The sequence below is a fragment of the Dermacentor silvarum genome, chromosome 1 (assembly GCF_013339745.2).
Source record: "Dermacentor silvarum isolate Dsil-2018 chromosome 1, BIME_Dsil_1.4, whole genome shotgun sequence".
Classification (NCBI taxonomy): Eukaryota; Metazoa; Arthropoda; class Arachnida; order Ixodida; family Ixodidae; genus Dermacentor; species Dermacentor silvarum.
The window spans coordinates 324,381,769-324,403,459 of NC_051154.1; the positions used below are offsets into that span (position 1 = coordinate 324,381,769).

The 21,691-nt window shown below is 44.7% G+C and overlaps 1 protein-coding gene across 1 annotated transcript; it reads right to left on the reverse strand.

The window, feature by feature from the left end:
• Positions 1-20,203: 20,203 nt before the first annotated feature.
• Positions 20,204-20,860, reverse strand: LOC119442949 (tigger transposable element-derived protein 4-like). The gene has a single exon (XM_037708039.1). The coding sequence runs from the start codon at positions 20,858-20,860 to the stop codon at positions 20,204-20,206; it is 657 nt and encodes a 218-aa protein (XP_037563967.1).
• Positions 20,861-21,691: the final 831 nt, after the last annotated feature.

Below are 21,691 nucleotides of genomic sequence, written 5' to 3' on the forward strand. Positions count from 1 at the left end.
ATTCTATGCAACATGTAATCATATTCAATGTCTATGTTAATTACCAGAGGTCGCAACTTTATTCTTATGCAACTTTTATGTTGTCTTGTGTCATCTCTTGCATCATAGTGTCACATACCCATTCTGGATGATTGGCCAAGAATGGACGCACACCCAGTGGCACATATCGCATGGCCAATTCGCACAAAATCAATTAAATCAATGACTCCGTTGAATGTAATGCTCTGTTTTAATAACATGCCAATTTGATTTAGATATACCTGGGAGCCGATGGGATATGTTAAGGTTTTATACCAGAATTTCTTCTTCTATTATGCAGAACAGAGCTGCACTTACTTGTACTACATTGTTTTGGGAGCATACAGGGGTTATATATGCAAGCCCATAGGCTGGTACTTTCATTTGGCACACATATACACTTTGTATATATAAATATCCATACACATACATCCGCCAAGATACTGACTCTCCCAGCAGCAGCAGCAACCATGCCAAACACAGGAGGGTAAGCTAAGAAAGATTCACTTTCATATATACAGGGTGGGTCTGGAAAGTAATGCCATAATTCTTTTACGGCACTCCTATTGGTCCCAGTGCGCTGAAACAGTTGGGCTAGGGGAGGGGGAGACTGTTCTATCTTTCCAGCACTACCTAGCTCAGTCGTTTCCAAGCTCTGGGAGCATAAGGATCGCTGTTTCCGTGAACCTCCTGATAGTGCTATCACGAGTCGCAATGGAGTCAACAACTGAACAATAATACACACTAAAGTTCTGTGCTAAACTCAACAAAATCTTGCGACAGCTACCAATTGATTTAGCAAGCCTAGGGACACTCTGCTTTGTCGTAATCTCAAGTTTAAAGGTGGTTGAACTCATTTAGGGATGGCCAGGAAGAGAAGGACAAGTAATTCCCCTCTGGATGACCGTCAACCAGCAAATGTGACGAATATGTGTCTCGTGTTCGTGATATTCTGAACACCGACTGTCGAATGAGTGTGCGGATGACAGAAGTAACTCAGTATTCTAAAAACCACTGGGCACAACATCATTAGTGACAATTTGAATGTGCGGAAAGTGTGTGCTAAGCTGGTCCTCAAACGGTTGACTGATGACCACAAGAACTACCAACTAATGATCACAAGTGAACATTTCCATTTTGTCCAAATTGAACTTCATTTTTTTGGACAATGTCATTACCAGTGATGAAGCATGAGTATTTGAGTATGACCGTGAGACGAAGCGCCAAGGTTCCCATAGCACACCTTGGAATCCCCTTCTCCCCAAGAAGGCAAAAATGAACTAGTCGAAAGTGAAAACTATCCTAATTGTGTTTTTCGATGCCAAGGGTCGGGCTCACAAAGAATTTGCACTCTAAGGGTAGACGGTCAATGCTGTCTATTACGTTAATGTGCTCGAGAGATTAAGAAAAAAGGCAAAAATTAAAGGGCGCTTAAGCTTTGCCTTTAAAAGTGGAACGCGATAGCGTTATTGGGTCCCGTTCGCATTGCATTTTTCTTTACGAGTGGCTTCACTGCAACACAAAATGTGGGAAAGCCAGCTTACAAAGACCACGCTTACACCGATCCCCTTAGTCGGCTTCAATTTTAAACACAAATGCATTGCTGCAAAGACATTTTTCCGGGACCATATAAGCCGTCTTATATCAAAATGTGAAAGCACTAGGAGCTTTTTCTATTATTTTATTAATTGTTTACTGTTGCCCCGAGGCACAGGCTAAGTCCCATTTTGACCTGCCGAGGAGGCGAGGGCCATCTGGATGGTGTTTTTACAAGTAACCTACACAGGCTCGCCGCTGTTGTATGGTAGAAATGCTGGAAAAGGGGTTTGTGTTTCGTCGTAACAGAATTACATTTTCCCGTACATTCAAATTAGTCTGATGCTATCATGTCTGTAGGTGTGGTTAAGTCGTACTTAACGATTTCAGTGACTTATTTTACTTTGAGAAATTCAATTAGTTCACTAACGTCCCTGCGTCACGTGGAGGGCATGCGTGGTCGGGGTGGTTCGGGATGATTTTTCAGCCACGGTTGCCAGATTTTCTGCGACACAGGGTCCTTAACGCTATCGTGTTAAAAGGAGATTGCCGATATCTGGCAGGTGCACTGCAACAGTGCTCACAGTCGCACCTCTCTATGCATCCTGGAGTTCCTGGTCAAGCACAACTTGGCAATGCTGTGTCCGCCTACAGTCCTGACCTGGTTCCAGCGGACTTTTTTCCTGTCCCGAGAATCAAGACTGGCTTGAAAGGAGTCTGTTATGGGGCCATCGAAGTGATCCAAACTGCCGTGACAAAAGCTCTGAACGACGTTTCCATTCGACGCCTTCCAAGATGCATGCAGTGCATGACAGAGTCGCTGGCAAAATTGTATAGATTCCAGATGGTACTACTTCGAAGAATTTAAAAAAAATTTGTTAAAATATCTTGAGTAAGTATGTTTTACAGATAAAATTACATTGCTTTCTTGACACGCTCTGTGTATAAATGTCACCTTAAGCAGCAGCATATTTACGTCTGTTGATAGAGGAAGGTTTCTCCCATTGGATTCCCTGTCATTTCTCGAGTGTGGACTAACTTTATTCTGTGTGTGTGTGTTTAAACTTTATTTAAAGAGGTCCGGAGGCTCGACTTAAGCCGAGGCGGGCCACTCCCACGTTGGCACTGTCAGGCCAAGCCCTTCAGCGACATCATGGGCCCTCTGGACAGCCCTTAGTTGGTCTTGAAGCAATGGGCTTTGTATTCTTTTTTCCCATCGATTACATTCTTCCAGGAGGCTGGGAAGAGTTGCAGGGCACCCCGCGAGCATATGTTTGATTTCAGTGATGACATTACAATCATTACATTTCATCCTAATCTCTCTCTCTGGATATATTTTGTTAATGTGGTACGGCGTGGGGTATGTACCCGTTTGCAATAAGCGCAGCGAGACTGCCTGAGCCCTGTTTAGTTTTGAGTGTGGCAATGGGAATTGCCTGCGTCCTAGATATAATGTTTGGTTATCTCATTATAAGTTATTAAATGATCTCTGTATTCTCCGGCCTGATGGTGAACGGCCCGGTTATGGCTGTCATGGTTAGCAAGTCCTCGTGCCAAGTTATGCGCAACGTCGTTGATGTTTACCCGAGTCCCGTCCACTTTCCCCATATGCGTAGGAAACCATCAGATTTCTGTTCTCCTAATACTAATGTTTTCAAAGAGTTTAACTGCAACTCCAGCTACGTAGCCTTTATCAAAACTTTTTATAGTGGCTTTTGAATCACTGTAAATGAAGGCCCACTTATTACTCCTGATTGCTAGAGCAATTGCCACTTGTTCCGCCACCATGGGTTCCTTGGTAAAAATAGTGATAGTGTCTTGCACCTTTCCTTGTGAATTTGATACAATGGTCGTATAGGCTTCTTTACCTTTCACCTAGGCAGCATCAGCTATAGCTTCCAGTTTGTTCTGCTGTTCTGCAAGAGTGCAATCTCCTGCAAGAGTGCTTTAGCTCTTGCCTTTCTCCTTTTGATATTATATTCTGGATGCATGTTTCTGGGGAGAGGGTTGGTTCTGATCCTATCTCTAACTTCAGTATTTAATTCCACTTCAGCCTCTATTGGGCTCCTTGATCTATTAGGTTCTACACCTATTGTCTATAATATCTTTCTGCCTGCTCATGTTTTTTCAATCTTTCGTGTTGCGCTAGCTGTTGGGCCTCAGCGATTTCTTCCATTGTGTTGTGGACTCCTAGACTCATGAGCTTGTTAGTTGCAGTGGTACTCGGTATCCCTAGGGTCATTTTAACAAGTTTCCTGATCATGACATTGAGTTTGTTCAGTTCTGCTTGTTTCCATTTGAATAATCCGGCCACGTAAGTGAAGTGGTAGAAAGCAAAAGAATGTATTAGCCTCAAAGCACTGTCTGCCCCCAAGCCTCTGTGTCTGTTGGTAATTCTCCTTAGTAACCTAATGACTTCATCTGTTTTGTTCGAGATATGCTGTATTGTACAATAATTGACATTGTTTTCCTCTATGCGATAACCAAGAACCTTGGGTTTTCCAACTAGCCTGATTGCGGATCCTTCATGAGTGTATAGGCACACTATTGGCTCCTCTTCCAGAATGTAGCCTCTTGGTTTACGACCTTTTCTGCGATGTTTAATGACCAAGAGTTCCGACTTCGCTGCTGAGCATTTCAGCCCCATGTCTTTCAGTGTGTTCTCCACAACATATACACTATCTTATAGTCTGGTCTCTGTCTGTCCTACATTACCCTTGGCACTCCAAATGGTTATGTCGTCGGCATATACGACATAATGTATACCCTCGATTTTCTCTAAATTACTTTCAACCTTAGACATTGCTTAATTGAATAGCATGGGCGAGAGCACAGCTCCTTGTGGAGTGCCCCTGTTTCCCAAATTCTTAGCTTCTGACTTAAGCTCTCCCATGATGAGGTTGGCTGTTCTGTCTCTAAGAAAGTCCTTAATCATGTTAAAAAGCCTCTTACCTAACCCCATCTCCGAGAGAACGTCAAGTATTGCCTTATGTTTTGAACGATCAAAAGCCAATGAGGTTGTACGGGAGGATGTTGTTCTGCTCAACGTATTTCGTGACCCGATTGAGGATGACATGTTCCATGGCTTTGCCTAGATATGACGTTAAAGAAATGGGACGGTGGTGGTCCAGAGTTAATTGTTTGCCTGGCTTAGGTATGAGGATAGTATTGGCCACCTCCATTCCTCTGGGTATATCCCCTTCCTCCAACATTCATTAAAATGTTCAGTTAGGTAAGAAATTGATTCATCATCCAGATTTCTTAAAACCCTGTTAGTTATTCCATCAGGTCCAGCTGCTGATCTACCATTAAGACTGTGAAGAGCCACCCTGACTTCACTCTCAGTGAAATCCAGGTCAGTTTCTTCACACATGCCACCCGAATATTCGACGTTATCATCTCCTTCATTTGGTTGCTTAAGTGGGAGATATTTGGCAGCAAGTGCATCCATGATTTCTTCCGGTGTTTTATCCTGGCTCTCCTGATGAACCAACTTCGCTATAGCTGTTCTCTTGTTTGTCCTTGTTTCATTCTCATTGAGCAAGTGCTTAAGGAGGTTCCAGCTACCTCCATGTTTGATTCTGCCATCCGTGGAGTTACAGATCTCATCCCACTGTTGTTTCACGAGTGTCTTCGAGTGCTCATCAATTTATCTGTTTAATTGAGCAATTTTTTTCTTAGCCTTCTGTTAAGTCTTTGCGTTTTTCATCTCTGAACTATAGCCTGTTTGACCTCAATCAAATGTGCCAGCCTGCTGTCCATAGCCTCAATATTTTCCTCTGTCTTGATTTCCTTAGAGGCCTCTTTGACGTCCTCTCTGAGCTGGTTAACCCATGTTTGAAACGACTCCTTCTTTGTACCTAAAGGCCCCCCTTTCCCTTTTGTCGCCCTGACTTTCCTAAACTGGCCCCAGTCCGTGAATTTGAAGATTCTAGTTTCCTGTCTCGGTAGGTCTATGGTTATGTGAATGATATAATGATCACTACTGAGATCAATGTTCAAGTTTTCCCAATTAGCTCTTCCTAAGTTGTCAACAGAAGTGAGATCTGGTGTGGAGTCCCTGCATGTGGACGTGCCACAGCGGGTGGGGTACACCGGATCGGTAATCAAGCATAACTCCTGATCCATAGTGAGATTCCATAGATCCCCTCGATCCCTTCTTTGTCTTCCATATATATCCGCATGTGTGATAGGGAGCATTAAAGTCCCCTCCAATAATGAGCAGCGAGTTTTTGGCAATCGAAGACACTTTGTTGGAGAGTGCTCTAAAGCTCTGTCTCGTATCTCTAGGGCTGCTATAAATATTTAAACAGAAAATGTTTTGCGCTTTGCCTCTGTTCCTTTTAGGTATCATCACAACTAGAATAAATTCGAGCCTGGAATATCTAAGATGAATATCGTGCTCGACATATGGCAACTTTTTGTCGATCAGAGTCGCCAACCCACTCCCCATTTCTTTGTCTCTACATATCGCTTTGTACCCAGTAAGCGTGATTTCGTCCGCCAAGGTTTCCTGCAGCATAATTATTTTTGGCCTGGCCCCAGATGACCTGATTACCTGTCGCAGAGCTGCTTTCTTGTGTTGAAACCCGCGACAATTTTATTGCCACACGTTAAATCTATGATTACTGTCCATTGTTATTGGGTGAGTCTGCCTGCCTCTTACCCGCTATTTTCCTCATTGTGTTGCCCCTGACAGTCCAGGAAGCGATTTAACACTATCTACCTGCCTGCAAATTTTCTTATCTGATAATATTCAAGCGAATCTCTTGATTGCATTTCCTTTCCTTTGGCATTGATTTCGTTACTCTGAAGGGCAAAAAGAATGACCAGTCAACTGGAACACTAGAAAATAGCAGCAGTGCATGCAGCTGCACTCCAAGCACCATAGGCTGCACTGAAATGATTGTGTCACATTACTAGCTGAATGGTTCCTTGCCATTCCTGTGGGTTGGTAAAATATATACTAGTGATGAGATTACTGTGGCTTCCTTCCTCTTCTGGTGTGTTTCACCCAGCATTTCTCCCACTGTGATGCCATGCACTTTTCACATGTATCAGCAGCAGCTAGACAGACATTCCATGCCACAAATCTCAAATTAGAATACCCCTGTAATGGTGAATGCAATATACACAAGCCATTAATGTGCAAAGTGTTCTCAAAACATTTCACAGCTTCTGCTGTAGTAGACTTGGTTCAGGCAATGGGCTTATTGCTTAATGTGCGAAACACTGTAATGTTTGGCGAAAAACTTATCCAATGAGGGCTGCAGAGCTACTTAAAGGAGTACTGACAAGACATTTTCAACTTTTAATCATTTTCTCTCATTCAGTTAAGGTGCTCATCCTCAAACCCTAGAAAAAATACCTGCAAGCCTCAGAGGGGCCAAAATAATTCATTGAAAAAAAAATTCTGTGATCCAGTTTCTGCAAAAAATGGTTTATTTGGACTGATTGGTACATTAAAGAACTTGAAGGAAACGGCAGTAAAGACAGGACGATGATGAGAGGAGACAAACACAGCAGTGTGTTGGTCTCTTCATCCTGCTTTATGAGCCCGTCAACTCAAGTACAACGTATATTTCATATACCCCATCCAGCCTTGTCAACAACTGCGGAGCTAGCAGCAATTGATGTTGCACTGAAATACATGCAAGAGGAGTTTACCACACCAAAGATTGTCATATTTACGGACTCCCGCGCTGCCCTTAGCAGATTACAACGCAGTCAGGTTGATTGCCCAATTGTGCGCAGCATTGCTGACTCTGCCAACAAAATTTTATCACGTGGGGTATCTCTCGTTGCTCAATGGATACCTTCGCACGTAGGGATCGCCGGAAATGAAGAGGCTGATCGACTGGCTTCAACTTCCACTCATAATGACTGTGCTTGCCCTGAAATTTTGTGCAAGCTTGATGACGCTCGTCTGCTGATTTGTCGCCACCTACTCAAGCAGCATCCAGACCAGTGCGTCGCAAATGGAACGTTCCCGCTGCGTGTTCACGGTCGAGGCTTGCCTCGTCGCGCTAGAGCACAACTACTCAAGCTAAGGGTTGGCTGTGTTAATGTGCACGAACGTTTATACTGACAAGGACGTGTGACGTGCAAGTCTTGCGGTGGCTGCGAGACACTTCAGCACCTGATATTGGAATGTCCCCCTTTCGGTGCGCAATGCATATCGCTAGTGAGGGACTATCATCTCCTTGGCCTGCGGTGTACGACTCTAGATGAATGTTTATACCCCAGTGGTTGTGCGTCTCAACGTGATCAAACTCATCGTGCTCTTCTTACTTTTCTAGAAGCAACGAACTTAGGGGCACGTTTGTAACCCAGCAACTATTTCTTTTATTTACATTCTTTAGTAGCTTGACCTGCAGGGACAGGCCCTACTATATGTTTTAGTTTATTCTTTGAGATTTGTCATCTCACTCTTTCTTTCCTCCTTCCTCCCCTCCTTCCTATCTTTCCTTCTATGTTTCTCTCGTGCTTTCCGAAGAGTAGGCAGGCGTTGTGCCCCTTCTGGTGGCAGTTGCCAGCCTTGCTTCTCGCTTACTCTTTCCTGTGTATATGTTTACAAATCAAATAATAAATAATAATTTTTGAGCTGTTCTTCTCTTTTAAAGGTACCAGTTTCTGCTTTGTTTCTCAAGAATTTTATGTGTCAGGATGCAGAAGGCTGTCATATGGGAGCAGAACATTGTGACATTAAAGTGTATTGGCTGTTCAGTGAATTACACGTGCCAGACAATCTGCAGCATTGTTTCAGGGCATTCTAAAGTGCAATTGTATATAGCCACTGAAATGCAGTAACGAATCCTTGCTGTTGCAGACTCTCGAACAGCTTCAAACTGTATTAATTGAAGCCAAAGCCTCGCACTGTGAGCAGGAGCTTTGCTCTTGAGTTCAACTGAATGCCTACTTGCCATTCACGATTGACAGCACAAAAAGGACAGGAGACAAGCAAAGAGTGGGAGACAACACGGGCACTGTCTTTCAACTGAAGCTTTATTGAAAACATGTGCATATTAATTATATAAACTCAAAAAAGACGAGTCCTTAAAGTGGGGTGATGAAATCAACAGCCACATTAACGTGATGCAGATGTGCCTTATAATAGAAAAGCAAACTCGCACAAGAGTGCGCTGGAGTTGGTTTTTCTAGATAACAGCTCCGCGCCTCGCTTGACTGCTGATTTTGTGACCCGACTTTTAACAGTCTCATCTTGTCTTTTGTGAGCTTGTATATCTAATCAGCACATGCTATCCATAAACCTTCACTTAACAGACAGTGCTGTCACCCCTACTTTTTCCTTGCCTGTGTCTTTTTTGCGCTGTTGCAACTTGACTAATACTCGAATCTTACTCACTACTTGCTATGATCGACAATGCTCGAGTCCCTTTAGGAGACAGCTGTGGATTCAGTCATGGTAAAGTATGCTGTCTGCCTAGAATGTACAGTCTGTTTCACACTTAGGGGAAATCTCGGAGCGAATTGCATCGGGATGCGGCGAGCGCTGGAGTCGGGTGCCGGCAGCAGCTCGCTCAGGCGCAAACGCTCGAGGCGCGTTATCTTGAACCGCGTCAACTGCTACGGCGGCGCGTGCTGGCCGCATGGTCGGGAAGCGTGCTACTGTCGAGGGCAGTGCACGGATTTCATGGTTACTGCGGGAACTGAGTTGATATTTTTACCTAAATGTTGTACGACACCAACCTCTGAGCCTTCATTGGCGATAATGGGGTTCTACAAACTTCTTTTGACAGCATCCTTTGTTGGTTCTTTTGAAAGGCCGGGGTACTGAGTGCGTGCACGTATATTTATTCACTGTGTGTGCTACCATAATACGCAGCGACAAGAGACACCCAAACGTGTGCGCAACGTTCTCGGCCTTTTTTGACGCAAAAGGAAAACAAAGCACTCAACAATAATAACTATGTGGGCCAAACACGATGAACACCTGTCTGGTTTAATGAACTATTGTCGAGAAGAATCACTTTCAGCTCATTGTCTTAACTTAAAGCATTCCTTTATTCGTATCCGTTTGTTTCATCATGTTTGACCCAGATAGTTATTATTGTTGAGGGCTTTGTTTTCCTTTCGCATCAAATAAAGACTGAGAACGTTGCGTGCACATTTTGGTGTCTCTTGTAGCTGTGTATTACGGTAGCGCACACAGTGAACAAATACACGTGCACGCACTCGGTACCTAGGCCTTTCGAAACAACAATCGAAGGATGCTGCTAAAAGAAATTTGTAGAACCCCATTATCGCCAATTAAAGCTCAGAGGTTGGTGTCGCACAACGTTTAGTTAAGAATATCGGCTCAGTTCCCGCAGTATCAATGAAATCCGTGGACTGCCCTTGACAGTAGCACGCTTCCCGACCATGCGGCCAGCACGCACCGCCGTAGCAGTCGACACGGTTCAAGATAACGCGCCTCGAGCGTCTGCGCCTGCGCGAGCTGCTGCCAGCACCCGACTCCAGCGCTCGCCACATCACGATGCAATGCGCTCCGAGATTTCTCCTAATGTGAAACAGACTGTATATGCAGTTTGCTTGTGGACACTGGTAGTAAGTTGCACCCAGTAGTGTGGTGGCCCAGTGTTGCAACACTGCTCGTGAGGCGTGACCTACTGTGTGTTGTATTGGGCTGAACGACTCTTGCACTGTGACCCTTCACATCCTTCTGTCATTTTGGCTTTCGCTTTATCAGCTTTCTCAGTCATGGTCTGACTGAAGCTGGAGCAGGTCAAGGCAAATCATGTACATTTTATCGAAGCTGTTTGTGTAAACTATACTGTTTGAAACTGTGTCCAAGAGGGCTTTTTTCTCGTGAAATTTATTTGTTAGACATCAGCTGCATGCCACACTACAGGGAGAGAGAGAGTAAATTTCTCTGTTCATAAATCTTCGCCGCGGTATACTAGCATATACATAATTGCAACTTTGCCCATGCACACACATACATTTCACTAGCTGCATACAAACCAAGAAGAGCCTATGAGTCATTGTCATTGTAAGCCTGTTTTAGGCCCTGTGCAGGCCTAAAAATTTTTCAACATTTGAACAGCTTTCAAATATAAAAGTGAGAGCAGCAGCAGCCTTTCTCTTTTCAATATGGCAATTTAACCTATACTTGAGAATGTTTCGTTTGTTCCTAAAATAATGTGTTTGAAATGAAGGCAGAGATTTGAAGTGATCAACAAGGAGTGATCAAAGAAGGCTGCAGCCAACACTTCGACAAGGGTTGTTTCTATCAGCGCAAGCAACTCCTTTCCTTGGCGAGGGTTTCCTGTAGCACACTCTCCCCCCAGGTATGAGAAGCATAAGTGAGTATGAAAGGAGTAAGGTAAGGGCCAGCTTGAAGAGGGAACTGCAGAGATGTTCTAAAAGAGAACTTTGCTGTAGAGAACAGTCAGGGTTAGTGCAGATGCATCTTGAGCAAAGTTGGCAGGCAATGAAAGAAAGAATAAACTGCAAAAAAATTAGCATTGCATGTAAGCAAGTGTTGTAAATCCGGTGAGCTTTGTTTTCTCTCCAAATAGGAAATAATCAGCAATAGACTGTTGGCAGTTGAAACTCCACACACAGTCTCGCATATTTTTTTTGAATGCCTGCCCAGCTAGGGATGCGAAAGCCATGTGTCACTGAGAGGGCGTCACTTTCCAGCAGTTAGTCACTCTTTACAGGGGCATTGTTAGGGTCACGTAAACTTTCTTTTATCGCACATGATTGCACGTCATGCATTCAGCCGGCACGGACTGGCATGGAGCAGCGGCAGTGCCCAGATATAGTTGCCCATGCCCAAGCAACAACAGGGGCAAAGTGATTGGGAATGGGGTGCTGCTGCAGTGGACCGCTGGCTCCCATGCATTGCAGAGCAACTGGACAGGCATTGAAAAATACGAGCTAATATCAAAAAGTTTCAAGACTGGCTCCATTTTGAAGAAAATAATTAATTTATGTGCAGTCAAACACTGTGACCTTTGAAATAATTTCCTTGCGCAACAATTTCCTTGCAAGTACTTGAAGGGGGCAAAATACAAACACTGATGTGTACTCTTCATTGGGTGCACGTTAAAGAACCTCGGGCGGTCAAAATTAAGCCGGATTCCCCCACTACTATGTGCCTCGTAATCATATTGTGCTTTTGGCACATAACACCCCATAGTATAATTTTTTTTCCAGCATTCCTGCCACTTTGCGAATATGTCCTAGAAGTATTTTTTTCTGGAATGAGTCGAGCATCGTTTTGTGATTGAATCTTTAAGCAGTGTTGTGTCAAAATGGCAACATTTGAGCTGGGTTTTTAATTTTGGGAAGAGAGTGAAATAAACGGTAGCCAAACCTCACGAGTAGGTTAGAAACCATGTTGTTTCTGGCGAGAAACTCGCCTATGCAGAGTGATTTGTGATAGTGCATTGTTGTCGTACACCCCTCGTGCACCCCAGATCAGGCTGTTTCCCCCCAAACGGCCTCCCTCAGATGCCTTCAAAACTGACAGTAAAACTCACTGTTGATTGTTGGGCCACTTGGGAAGAATTCCTGATGCATAATTCAGTGAATACCGAAAAAAAGACAATGAGCATGCATTTTTTTATCGAGCTGTAGACATGCCGCCCCTTTTTTCAGCCTTGGAGACATTCAGCTTTTCCAGTGCAACGACTCTTGCTTTGTCTCTGCATCGTACCCGTACGCCTAAATTTTGTTCCTACTGATGATCCTTTATGTGAAAGACGATTCATCAGCTTTCACCCGCACTCATTTTGCTTTTTTCCCGAAATTAAAGCTCTAACGCCATCATTTATGCATGATTGCTTTAGCCAAGGTCAAATTGTAGAAGTATTCTCGGCTTGTTTTGAACAAGACTTTCAGAACATATTCGCCAGATTGTAGGAACGCTGAGAGCACTGTATTGTTGTGCAAGGGGATTATATCGAAGTTGACGGCGTCTGAATGCTCATAAAATTCTTCAAAACAGAGTCATTCTCGAAACGTTTTGATTTAACCTCGTATAGGAGTCTATGCTCCACACTAACATCAGGTTTTGCATACCAGAGGCTATTTAAGAAACCTACAAGATGGACTGTGCAGTATGGTTGTAACTGTGAGTGAGTGAAATAACCTTATTGAGGTCCAGAGAAGACGCAGAGGACACCCCGCGCCACCCGGCTAGTCCCACGTAGGGACTGGCAAGCCTAGCTTGACGGCCCGATCGTGGGCACTCTGGACGGCCAGGGTTTGGTTGTTGAGAGGTTGTAACTGTAACTAAAAAAAACATAGATCGAGCTGCTTCGTTCTCCTTATTTTTGTAACTCATTACACAGTGAGGACCTCAACTCTGGGAGCCTTGATGCCTTGAGGTAACATAGGATAGTTTATTGGCTATAAACTGCTCCTGAGCTCATGTTCTACACGATGCCCGCTGTTGAAAGGATGTTCCATATCTGCCACTATGGCTGTAAGAGGAGCTCTCTTATGCGCCCAGCGCTTTGTCTAGTACACATGCACAAGCACCCGCAGCAAGTTGTTTTTTTGGCCATGGCGCTCTTTGGCCATACCTGGCCTTTGCGCCACAAAAAAACACATATCATCATCATTGTTTTTTGGCCAGTTTCATTTCATTCTTTATTCATCATCATCATCTGCCTATATTTATGTCCACCGCAGGACAAAGGCCTCTTCCTGCGATCTCCAATTAACCCTGTCTTGTGGTAGCTGATTCCAACTTGGGCCTGCAAATTTCCTCACTTCATCACCCCACTTAGTTTTCTGCCATCCTTGACTGTGCTTCCCTTCTCTTCGTATTCATTCTGTAACTCTAATGGTCCACCAGTTATCCATCCAACGTATTACATGGCCTGCCCAGCTTTATTTCTTTCTCTTAATGTCAGCTAGAATATTGGCTATCCTTGTTTGCTCTGTGATCCACACTGCTCTCTTCCAGTCTCTTAATGTTAGGTCTAACATTTTTGGTTCCATCACTCTTTGTTCACTCTTTAACTTGTTCTCAAGCTTCTTTGTTAACCTCCAAGTTTCTGCCCCGTATGTTTGCACTGGTAGAATGCAAGGATTGTACACTTTTCTTTTCGATGATAGTGGTAAGCTCCCGGTCAGGATTTGGCAATGTCTGCCGTATGCACTCCAACCCAATTTCCTTTCCATTTGGCATGAGCTGCCACAGTAGCTCAATTGGTAAGCATTGCATGCATAAATCAGAGGAAGTAGGTTTGACACCCAGCCTCAGCAAATTGTTTTTTGTCCAGTTTCATTTAATTCTTTATTCATCATCATCTGCCTATATTTATGTCCACCGCAGGACAAAGGGCTCTTCCTGCGATCTCCAATTAACCCTGTCTTGTGCTAGCTGATTCCAACTTGGGCCTGCAAATTTCTTCACTTCATCACCCCACCTAGTTTTCTGCCTTCCTTGACTGCGCTTCCCTTCTCTTGGTATCCATTCTGTTAACGTTAGGTCTAACATTTTGGTTCTATCGCTCTTTGTGCACTCTTTAACTTGTTCTCGAGCTTCTTTGTTAGCCTCCAAGTTTCTGCTCCATATGTTCACACCAGTAGAATGCAATGATTGTACACTTTTCGACGATAATGGTAAGCTCCCAGTCAGGATTTGGCAATGTCAGCCGTATGCACCCCAACCCCATTTTATTCTTCTCTAAATTTTCTTATGATAATCAGGGTCCCCTGTGAGTAATTGACCTAGATAAACGTACTCCTTTGCACACTCTAGAGGCTGACTGGCGATGCTGAATTCTTGTTCGCTTGCCAGGCTATTGAATATTATCTTTGTCTTCTACACATTAATCTTCAACCGCACTCTTACACGTTCTCGGTTAAGGTCCTGGTTAACTTGTTGTAATTCGTCCCCATTGTTGCTGAACAGAACAATTGTTTATTATCTGTTTCTAAGTGTCACTTTCCTTCGTTTCATTATCTTTTGGTTTCATGTGGTTGTGATATGTACCGGTGAAATGTGACAAACTACAGCAGCAGTAATGACTGTGAAGGATGTATTAGACATACTGCAAACAGGCAGGCTGGACTTTTGGCTTTAATTAAGTGGTAGTGTTATGCTTACTTTCAGGGGCGTAGCCAAGGGGGGGTTGGGGGGTTCAAACCCCCCCCGAAATGTTTTGCGCAAGCCCCCCCCCCCCCCTCACTTACCCACCCTTTGTTCTCGTCACTTCGCGCTGACATAATTCAAGAAACCGGTGCTACTATCACAATTTCATTCCTGGGCGCTTCCATTTGGGTTGGTAATTTACAGCGAATCATGTCTGCATATGGAAAAAACTGTCATGGTCTTTGTCAAGGCTTTGACACTCTGTGAAATTTTGGGCGAGAATGCGGCGGCCGCATTCTGAAGCAACAAACGCGCAACAAACGAAGCAACAAATGCGGCAGCCGCATTTTAGATGAAGGCGAAAATGCTCGAGGCCCATTTACTTTAGATTCAGGTGCACGTTAAAGACGCCAGGTGGTCGAAATTTCCAGTATACATTTCCGCCGCTTCCCTTCAGGTGCCGGTTAGGCCGCGCTCGCGCAGCATCTTATTAAGGCTCGTTTACACCGGCGACTGACAGTGGTCGCAAAGCGACCAGTCGCAAATGGTCGCAAATGGTCGCGTTTCTCGAAAAGTGACTATTTTGGGCCGCTGCTCGCTGCTCGATTTTTCAGTCGCACGACCATAGTCGCAAAGCTGCTCAACCAATCAGCGCCGCGCCGAAAGTGATATTTGTCTTTATCCAGCACCCTCCACGCCAAATGCAATGTCCACGCCACCATATGCAGGCTACAGGTGTCTTGTGATGCTGGGACGCAGCAGTTGCAGCAACGTGTCGAATTTACGCGGTCGCACTCGCTGGAAGGTAAACAACAGGAAAACAAAGCACAACACAGATCCTTTTTCTAGCTGCTGTTCGTTGAATGAGTACGCCACCCAAAGGTGAACAGCAGGTGAACTTTAACAACTTGCTCTCGATAATACTTGTGTCATGCGCGCACAAAGTTCGGGCAGGAGGCGGCTTGCGTGGCCGGCCACTTCACGCGAGCGGAGACATGGGCGCACCCACCAGCGTCGCATTTTTTTCGGAGGCTTCCGCGCTGCGAGGGCTGACACTACGGCAGAGCACATCAGCACAGTGACGACGTCTTCCTCTTCGCTAACATTGAAATCCGTGGCTATTGCCGGAAGGCGAAACCAGAGCGAAGTGCGCGAACTGCGTAGATCCCTAGAATTCTCGCTGAAGAACGACAACCTCCGGGATTGCGACTTGCAGGTCGTGCTCAGCTGGGCTTGCCGGTGTGAACATCAGTCGCCTTCGGTCGCTTTTTGGTCACGAGTCGTAAATGGTCACGTGACCTCCTCAAGTCGCCGGTGTGAATGAGTTAGTCTGCGCGCGAAACGTCTCTTGTTTGCGATTGCGCCCCTATGGAAGGCTGGTAGTTACTGTTGTGTTGCTGAATCCCAAACCAGCAATTACGGAAGGCTGGTAGTTGCTGTTCTGTTGTGGAATCCCAAACCAGCAATGTAGACACGAAGGGGTTGATGCCAGCAGTGAAATTCCACCGACTCGCAACATAATGCACGAAACAGACAGCCGACAAGCATGGATTACTGCTGTGCGCAGTACAGCATAAGTAAACCCTTGTTGCAGGCGCTGACAGTTCTTGTCGGAGTCCTGAGAAATTTATTATGAGCACTATGCGCTGAACAAGACCAGAGTTCATTCCTGCATCACTAGTACACCAATCAGTCGAGATTTTGTGAGGTACAAGGCCGCTTCCTGTTTGCACCGGCGTAAGTGAAGCAGAAATGAGTTGCATGCACTACTTAAAATGCGTAAACATGCCATATCTATGCTGTGCGGTGAAATATTCTGTACAATTCTGAATCTGTGGACGTAAAGGCAAATGACGGCTGCACGCTAGCACACAGCGGAAGACACAGCGGCCCATGCACTTGCCGCAGGAAATGCAACCTCTCGTATGAGGGAGCAGGGCGACGAAAGCTTCAAAAAAAAAAAAGCATTACGCGTTTTTGCGCGTATTTAAGTTTTCTAGCGCAAAGACGCAGCGAACAAGCTATAGCTATGGGAGTAGGTATAGCCTGGTAACACGTGCATTTTCAAGTGTATAGTCATGCTTGACTTGTGAAGCGCACTTCGCCCCGACGAAGACGACGCCATCTACGCTTCACGGAGATTAACAATTAATGATGTCTTCTCCGATCAGGCTTCTCAATGATGCATTTGCATGATAGCATTGATGCATGATAGTCTCAATGATGCATTTTCGAAGACTGGTCCATTCAGTGGCGCGATAAGAGACCATTGCACTAAACGCCCACTGTACCTGTCGTACTTACTGTATTTTACGGAGCTTACTTCACTTTTTACTTAATTTCTTCACAAGCACACGCGAGGGGGGGGGGGTCCCATGTCTGTGATATACATGTAGAGAGTCTGCTTAAACTACCGATATTTATTATCGATCACGTCGCGTAGAGGAAAGCAGACGCTTGCCCCCCCCCGGTCGGGCCGGTGCCCCCCCCCCCCCCCCCCGATGACAATTTCTGGCTACGCCCCTGCTTCCTTTCCTTTATGCATCCTTTCTCGACTCAGTTGTGATTAATTTCTTTCCCATCTCCTCTACGGAGTGGCAGGTAATATACACATTCTCGTGCTGGTCTCTCTGCCTCTCCCGTTAACAAATTTTTAGGCTTCAGTTTCTGGCACCTGATACTTATTTCTGCACTGCAGTGACCACGGCTGCAATGTTTTGCTATCACTCCCCTTCCTTCTATTCACTTCTCCCTTCTATTTCTATGGCCAAGTGCATGTAACAGTGATGGAGCCAGCAATAAACATTGTGTTAATGCAGTTGTCGTCAATTCAATGGTACTTTGTTGACCTCCCGCACATTCTCAACTGTGACTGCTGCTGTCTTGCTAAATAACTGATACACAGAAAATAATATAATTATGTGTCAGAAGATCAAACCTTAGTTTCCAGGCAAAACAGCCCGATGCTGTAATCACTAGGCCACAATCGCATGCACACTTATCTCGTGCCAACATAAAATAGTTTTTTGAGACGATTGGCATGTGTGTGCAGTGCCAGTTCGCATTAGGCCAAGGACGCAGCAATGAAATAAGTGAATACTAATAGTCAGCCTTACCACTGTCTTTGGCGTCTTAGTAGCTTCTCTTTGCACACACCTCTCCTCCCTAGTCTGTAGTGCCCTATTAGCGTTGACCTCGCCAGTCCGGTTTTAGTGAGCCAATCTCCACATCCAGCATGCCTCATTTCATGATGCGACAGACACAGGCTGGCGGCAGTCATTGAGCATTGGCAGCAGACATGATCGTCAACATGTATCCAAGTTTATCCCTGAATTAAAGCTTTGTTTTTAGTTACTACAGAGTCATCTTTCGATAAACATATAAAATCACTTTCATCCTTTTAGTGTATGTATATCACTGCATTAACATATCAAAGTGTGCATTTGCATAGCCTGCCTTTTCTTCTTTTTTTTTCACCGTAGCACTTGTAAAAGTTAGGCTGCATGCTCTTTATTGTGCGCTGACTGGTGCCATTAAATCAAATTTGTGCAGTTCAAAAGCAACTTATAGCCATAACAAAGAGTGTTTCATTGTTCTTGTTAGCTGTTGCTTTCCAGAGATGCTGCGCTAACAAAACGAGAGCATCAGGGCATCTGATGCTTACCACATTCAGTGCCAGCCCTTCAACACCGCAACCAATGACAGCCCAGTGGTGTATTCAAAGCCAAGACTGGTACATTCCGAAGGTCTTAACACTACAACCAACTGTGGTCCAGTGGGACATCCGAAGTCAAGACAAGACTATTTGAGGTTAGTTGCACACTTCCTGCCATTTCCGAAACAGCAGATTTTGCCCCTTTCCATCGTGATGTCGAAATATATCGTAATTCATTTGTGTTGCATTTTATGGACTGTGAGTGTGGCTTATTAGGCTTGATGTGTTATTTTGCTTGATTGTTTTTGTGTTTGTCTGTTCACTTGCTTTATTTAGCCCCTTAGAGAACTATGACTAATCCATGACTGCATGCTTGCCAAAACAGTCACTAGATGATGCAGAAAGGCTATGTGTCCTGCTCGAATGAAGAGTGTTTTCTTTTTTTTCGCTTATTCTCGTTGCTCTTTCTATAATGCTGTCACCCTTGGATGCTTGCATTGTTTTGTCTAAAGTATGAGGAATGATGCAGAGGCATGCAGCTTTCAAGGCTGACTGCAACGCATGTTAGAACCATGTAAAAAGCCTGGTTTAAGGTAGTGTAGATATAGTGCAGTCTCTGTGCAAAATTTTACGTTTCAAATACAAGTGGATACGTTATGAAGAGCTTGCAAAAATAGATGTTTTTGATACTGAAACTGGAGTAGATAAAAAAACACCGCTGTTGCTACTAGCCGTAAATGGTCGATGCAGAACCCATAAAATTAAGAACCATGCATGACCTTAGCATGACCTTAGAGATTGGACGGCATTTTTTGGCTTGTTGAACATCTCGGAGGTGATGGGCTGAAATTTGTTTAATGTCAACTAACCACAGGATGCACGTGTACTCTTCCTAGGTGTTATATAAAGGCTGTTACCAAGCAAATTAGACGAGTACCAGCCCCGCAGATTTTACAAGATTGCCGCAATAATATATAACTAGCACTCTTTATGGCCAGTCTAGCGAAATTGAACTTTTCTTGCCATTGACCTCTAAAGAGTCCTCCAGACAGTGAGGACAAAGTGGTGTTCAAGTGTTATGAAATATTCAAAAATATATAGCACCTGTATTAGGAAAAACTTGAAAATTGCAGCTGCAGCAGCATGCACTAGCTGTACACTTAAGGTAGACCGAGGTATACCACATAATAATTCCAACTAGGGAGAACTTCAAAAGCACTATATTCTTAGAGTGATCGCTCTCTTTGGTTCACACACAGCGTGCATGATCACATAGATGTGTGGGAGACGGTGAAGCATGGAGAATGAAGCTACCAGCTTATGTGGAAGCACACAGTATTTAATGAAAGCTCACTGTTCTGCACAATTTTTATTTACATTTATTTAAGTAAGCGTGGCCTTTGTATTGTAACGCATGGCTTACAGCTATGAGATTTGCTCTATTTGGTGGACTAATGACATAGCTCAATAGGGAAAAACATGATTTATTTATAGAAAGGCATGCAGCGAGGTTTGCCTGAGCTATAGCTAGCTTTGGGCTGCTGCTGTGCGCAGGGGAAAAGGAGTGATGAATGATGAGGAGAAGAAGGTGTGTTTGTGTGTGCATATATACATGTGACATGAGCAGAAGGTTGAGGACGGCGACAATGGTCGCCCAAACACTGCCTTTAATCTTCATCTCCCTCTTTTCCCAACTATTGCACTATTGCACCGGCCTTGTGTGGTTCGTCACACACATATATATATATATATATATACATACAGTCGACGTTCGATTTCCCGGACCCTCAAGGGACCGCGAAAACGTCCGGAAAATCGGGCAGTCCGGAAAAACGAATGCACGTGAAAACGCACCTTTTTGGTAGGTATTTTTCACTGACGGAGAGGGTCACGGCCGGAGTACAAGATTCCCATTGCTATTCGACTTGATGCTTCGACTTGCCTATTACTAGTAATGGAAGCTTCTCGCTGCCTGACATGTTGCTGCCAACGAGGACAGTGAGCCGCTCCTTGCTGTGCTTGCCGCCGTTGCAGGGGTCACCAGCAAATGCAACCGTTTTCTCTGGCAGCAGCTTGTAAAACAGTCCAGTTTCGTCGCAGTTGAAAATATCATTAGGTGGAAACTGCTGAAGGAAGGACTGCAGCTTTCCATCCCGATATTCGGCGACAACGGAATCGTCGACGGCGCCGCTTTCTCCGCACATCTTCTTGAACTTCAAGTCATTGTGGCTCTTGAAATTGCAAAGCCATCCATCGCTGCACTTGAAGTCCTTCACGTTCATCTGAAGCGCGAAAACCTCTGCCTTCTGCTTCAGGATGTCCCCTGACACCGGGATTTTCTTAGCGATCATGGCACTGAGCCACACGAGGAGCGCTTCCTCGAGCTGCGGGTAAACACCCTGACTTGCATTCCTCTTTCCAGCCCCGGTTGATTTGGCAGCCACTTCCAAGATCTTCGCCTTGTTTTTGATGAAGTCCGAAACAGTTTGCTTCAAAATTCCGAACTCCCTCCCCACCTCTGCCTGTGACCGACCGCTTTGGACTTGTTCAATGATGGCGGCTTTCTTCTCCATCATGAGCCTACGAGGGGGCTTTGTGCGCTTCGAAGGCGCGGACGAAGACGAAGGAGCAGTCGGTGCCATCGCTGTAAACGGCGAATCCGCTCAACGAAAAGCACAGCACGAAACAGCTAGGAACTCGGTGGATGCTGAAGGTCGGGAAACGTGATCACTGAAGATAGCGCGCAGCAGGAAACGATCAACCGCAGACACGACCGCAGAGCTGGCAGAGCTGACAAAACAATGTTCAATACATTGTGGCCACTCTTCACTCATTTAGCCCAGTGGCTTTCAGAAAGGTTGTTGCTGCTCCTGTAACTGCGGCTGCACTGTTGCTATCAGGCTAGGGACCTAAAACAAATTCATCAGAGAGTGATCTTTACTCAATGTGTGCGATGGAAGAAAAGAGTTTCTGCCATTCTCAGCAGAGCTTGAAACTCTATTCATCACTAGTACCATGGACTCGCCTGCCAACTCTCTGGAATTTTCCATAAAGTTTACGAATATTAGCTCGTTTTATAATTTTACAAACAGTGCAACAAGTTTTTGTGCAAAGTGAATTGTTTCCAAAAAGTTTTGTTTGTTGGTCACTGAACTTGCTGTTAGAAGTCTTCTGCTGGGGAAAGGAGGCAAGAAATTAGACGGTATGGCTGTGCCAATCATGGAAAATTGTGCAAAAGCACATTTTCTTGAACCAAATCAGCCATTTTCTTGCACCAAGTTAGGCATTGCTAGTTCGTTGTTTGACCGGTTGGTAATTAAATCCCTTGCAGTCACGATGTTAAACTGTTGTTCTATTGCGCACATGATACGCATAGTCATGCACTTTGGGTTGAAATAATGCAT